The following is a 5,137-nucleotide window of genomic DNA, read 5'->3' as shown; positions in this document are numbered from 1 at the left end:
TTTGTTGTCATTTGGAAGTGTGTAGGCCTTCTTGCATTATTATGCTGTTACATTATGATTATATATTCAGTGGCATAAAATGGTCTTTAAAATGACAATAATATCGCTTATCGCAATTATTTCTGGGGCAATATATCGCACAATAAAAAGTTGTTATCGTGACAGGCCTACTGTAATACAGTAAAACAAATCACTGTATTAAAGAAATGAAAACATAATGAGAAAGTACTGTAAAGTATTGTATTTTTATACAGTTTTATAAAATACAATAATTCTTACAAAATAAAACAACATTTATTCAGATCAGAAAAAGTACAGCATTTACTATCATTGAGAATGATTATGGAACTGTCGTGAAAATAAAGTCATGCTACATTTTCAAAGAAAAATATGATTTTTTTTTTTTTTTTAAGTATTTATTTATTTTTGTATGTTAAGGTGAAATATGCTCTGGACATGTCCAGGTTTGTTTGACCTAATTTGTTTCACTGTGAGATTCACCTAAGGCTTGTGTGATGTATTACTATGATTGATTGATTACTATGTAAGAATTTGATATCTTGTTTTTGATATCTTGTCCCATTATTACACTTACAGGCTAGATCATTCAGCAAGAACGTTCCACATGCGGCCATGCCTGCCTTCCTGCAAACGGTGAGTAATTTCATCTCTTTCAGCTCCTCTCCTCTCCCTACGCCTCACTAATGTGATGTGACACAGAGAAGCTCATGGCTTATCCTCATTCTGCCTCCAAAAGAGGCGGAGCCTCATCGACCCACATGACTCCTGCCCCCTGGAGGCACCACTACCAGCTCATGGTCTGATTACACATCTTAAGCCTTTTTTACTCTTTTACAGTAATTTCTCTTAAAGGGAGACCGCCTGAGAGGAGATGAGGGAATAACTCTTAGCATATTACGAGGCCAAGCATAGGGAAGCAGTTTGAAATTTTCAGTCCAATTTCAGCTTGTTTGTCGACGCTTCAGTGTTTCAATTGCTTCGGCCAGTGAAATGCTTTCTGTGAACGAAATTGCCTGTAAAGCATTTTTATTTCACTCTCTATCACTGTAACATTCTGCTCTTTCCATTTCCACATCCCTGTGTTTAACTGTCATTCGTATTCTTTAAAGCCATCGTTTCACTGCAGGCCGTTTAGTGACACATTGCGCTCCACTTGGTTTAGCTGGAGTTAATCGTAACCGTGTTCTCACGAAAGGACTTTACTGTAAGGTTTGGCATTTGAGGATTGTTTTTGGTTAATTTTCAGTCGCAGGAAAAAGTATGTGAACCCTTAGGTGTTCTTGTTAATTGCAAACTCATAAACATTTTTATAGGACTGGTTGGCTTAATCCGTAGCCTAGGAATTAACATGCGCTCTCCCGCTTTGCACTGTGAATCTTTACATGGATAACTATATTGTTTAAAGGTTTGGGGTCAATGAGACTTTTATTTTATTTATTTATTTATTTAAAGAAATTAAATGCTTTTATTCAGCAAGGACACTTAAAAAATGCTGTTCTTTTGAACGTTCTATTCATCAAAGAATCCTGGAAAAAATTTTGTTTAAATATTAAGCACAACTGTGTTCGACATTGATAATAATAAGAAATGTTTCTTAAGCACCAAATTAGCTTATAAGAACGATTTCTGAAGTATCATGTGACACTGAAGACTGGAGTAATCGCTGATGAAAATAAATTTCCAGCTGTATAATTTTTGCCTTTCGTTCTTTTTCTTTGTACTTTTAAGTTCTTTCAGTTATGTACCATCCTCCAGGCTTGCACAAAAGTAATTAAATGAATAGCTTCTGAGCGTCTTTGTGTTCTGTCCCTCAGGTTGTTTTGGAGGACTACCTGCGGAGAGTGAGGAAAGTAGACTTTGATGTGTTTCACCCCAGCCTACAAAAGAGGAATCCAATGCTGCCCCTTCAACTGTATTTACGGTCGTGGAAGAAGATCTATTGATCTGTTTGATTAAAACATCATCTGATTGCTTCAGATAAGCTCCGTCAAACAAACCAAACACTTGTAATAAATCATCTAGCTTCTATATGTTCACAATTTTTATGTATTCCTGTCCTTTTTGATGACGGAAAGCAAAGTATTCAATTACTCAATTTTTTTTCAAGCTTCACAGAAAATAACCACAATCAAAATATTAAATTAAAATGTGTCTGAACCTAACAACACTTATTTCCAAACATAATACAAACCGTTTTGAATTTGTTAAAGTATCTGCATAGAGTTGGTGGCATGAATTGAAGCAAAAATTTTCCCAACTTGGCCTGTGGGACATGTTTCGTAATAAATTCAATTATTTAAGACATTTGCATTTACTTATTTATAGGTGAGGAATGTGTCACATGCCCTTTCTGATAGGCAAGGTCAACCAATTCTGTTTCACGCTGCAAGTGTGATGCAAGGTGGTATATTTTTAGTGGCACAATCATGAGTTTATTTAGTCATAGAAAATACAGTCCTCCCACTGCCACAAAAGCTCTTATCTGATCGACAAGAAAACAACTCCTGGCTGTTTGTGACTGCTCTTGATCTGCAGAGAATATTTTGCTGGGAGCGAGGTCTTCTGCGTTGCTTTGCTTAACTCATTCAGTCGCTTTCATAAAGGACAGAAAACGATATATATGCAAGCATTGTTTTTTCGGTAATATGTGTTGATGACATTCGTACCTGAATGTATGTGCTTTCTGACTAGCTAGACTAGCATGAGGGGCTGAGGGACCAGCCATGACCAGCTTAGTCTGGTTTAGAATGCTTTTTAAAAGGGCAATTTAAGTTTAATTTTAAACAAATTTGTGTTTCCATATGAGTTAAGTTTCAGAAATGTCATGCCATGACAAGACTATTAAAATTCTCTCATTTATTAAACATATGAGGGAAACTAGAAAAGCTTTTTGATTGCACTTATATAAACATAATTAGACAATTTGTATAAATAATATGCATTTTAATAGCATGCAGACAGTAAAATGTACAAATGACAATAAACATTAGTCTACTTCTGCTCATATAATAAGCACATTTAAAGCTCATTTCTGTTCCCAAATCTTATCTAGTCAGCTGGGGGTCAGTGATTAAGCTCTGCCCCTTTGAATGGAGGTGCTGAAATGAAAGGAGACACATTACAAGTAATTATCATCTGGAAAAACTAATTGCCTCCTCACTGAGATATGTCAAGGTCATTCCAAATCTTTTTTTATTAATAAAAGTGAGCCGAGTCATTCTGATCCTGACATGTACTTCGAAGGGCTGGAGTTCTACATTTCTTGATGGCCAATTTAGGGATCTCATCCAATGGTTTATAGCAGTATGTTCAACTGTTTTTCCACATTTAGGTGATAAGCATCATATTTCTATGGAAGCCTGTTTTCATCACGGAATAAAAAAATATATATAATATACAGTAAATGTGCAATTGCAAAAAAAAAAAAAATAGAGAGAGAGAGATAAAGTCAAAATTCAGAGAAAAATGGTCTAAATTGCAAGATGTAAACTCAGAATTTTGAGAAAAAACTCAAAAGTGCAAGAACAATTTTTTTATCTTGCAATTCTGAAACTCCAAATTGTGATATATAAACTCAGAATTGCAAGAACAAAGTCTGATTTGTGAGCTAAAAAGTCACAATTCATTTTCCTCTTTCATGTAGCATGAAAGGCATTTTCTAGATTTCATGTAAATATTATAAATTACTTTTCTTTTTTGCGCCTCATTAATGTCCATGACATTCTCTTCTGTCTAATTCTCCATCAGGAAGAAATAGGAGAGGATGGAGAGGTTGTTTTCAGAAAGTTAGAACAGGTTTACCTTTCATTTGTTTAGGTTATTCTTTCTGGCCAGTGGAGATGTGATGCATTTTGAAAACAGTTTCTAATTGCTGCACTGCACCTCTAAAATGGAACTGACAGCTTCTGTTGGCCCATCATGGTCCTCTTATTCACATTCAGGTCTTGAGATTAACTGCCTCGGTTGCCGAGGTGAATTGCTTTTCATTTCGTGACCCGAGGCAAATACCATGTCTATTATTTAGAAAGTGACAACTACTATTCATCAACTCGCAGGAGATAACTGACAACAAATTAAACACCTGTCATTACAAAACATGTCCAAATCATTAAATGCACATCCTGGTTTGCTGCTGAACAGTATGATCTTTGTTCAGATTAGATGTTTGTGATCTCATCATTTCATTGAAACCAATATAATTGGATGAAATTCCATTTATCCCTTTGAAATATTGGCTTCAAGTTAACACCAAACTCTTTGGATGAGCGGAAATGCATTTCTTTGTCCTCTGATTTACTTCATTGTTGGTGTTCAAGAACAACAGTGGAGTTAGAAGCAATTTTGATTGTGTGAACAGTTTCTGGCTCAGTCTTCCTGCTCTGAAAAACCACACCACCATGAAAAGAACCAATTATAATTAGCTTCTATGTTCTCACTGGCAATATGAATACTCTAGAATTATACGGCACGGTAGACAAATTTTGAGTAGCAGTTGCGCCAGATCTACAATTGCTAGAATTTTAATTTGGGGGCTGAACTATCTCTTTAAAATATTAAAGGAATAGTTCACTAAGAAATTAAAGAAATTGAAATTATTTCATCAACAAAAGGAGAATCTTTGAATATTCTGGCCACTCTTTTTCACATAATGAAAGTAAAAATGTGCAAATGGTTCGTCATCTTCTGAAGTCACATGTTAGATTTATGTGAGGAAACAGAAAAACAGAAAATATTGTAAATACATTTACAATTTTGGGTGAACTACTTTTTTAAAGGAATTAATTTTAAGCCTGTAGGAACTTTAAATGCACTAAAAAGATTTCCTACCCATACTTAAAACTACTTTTTTTTTCAGTTTTAATGCTTTTAGTTAAAGGCACAATATGTAATTTTCGCCGCTAGAGGGCGCGTACTCAAAATAAACAAAGAGACAAAGGCGTAGTTTGATGACGCTGTGACTTGAGTGTGGAATCATGGGAGTTGTCGTCTTCATCCCCACAGCCGATGCATCCTGAGTGGACTCCGGCAGAAATCATGTTCATGGATGAGCTAATGATTTATTAACGTAGTAGAATGAAGCAGGGTGAGGCTGAAAGCCGTCGAAGCGAAACGAGGC

The 5,137-nt window shown here is 35.4% G+C and overlaps 1 protein-coding gene across 2 annotated transcripts in view; it reads left to right on the top strand.

Annotated features, from left to right (window-relative positions):
* The window catches only part of ndufaf6 (NADH:ubiquinone oxidoreductase complex assembly factor 6), a 10,772-nt gene extending 8,017 nt beyond the window's left edge, over positions 1–2,755 (top strand). For both annotated transcript variants that reach the window (XM_016519466.1, XM_016519465.1), the window contains 2 exons: positions 598–654; positions 1,836–2,755. In XM_016519466.1, the coding sequence (XP_016374952.1) occupies positions 598–654; positions 1,836–1,964 (186 nt within the window). In that variant the 3' untranslated portion in view covers positions 1,965–2,755. The remainder of the gene's footprint in view (positions 1–597; positions 655–1,835) is intronic.
* The last annotated feature ends 2,382 nt before the right edge of the window (positions 2,756–5,137 follow it).

Source organism: Sinocyclocheilus rhinocerous, unplaced genomic scaffold, assembly GCF_001515625.1.
Source record: "Sinocyclocheilus rhinocerous isolate Xijiao unplaced genomic scaffold, SAMN03320098_v1.1 scaffold779, whole genome shotgun sequence".
Taxonomy (NCBI): Eukaryota; Metazoa; Chordata; class Actinopteri; order Cypriniformes; family Cyprinidae; genus Sinocyclocheilus; species Sinocyclocheilus rhinocerous.
Note: the sequence above shows the minus strand (reverse complement) of the source record. Positions and strands in the feature narration are given on the sequence as shown.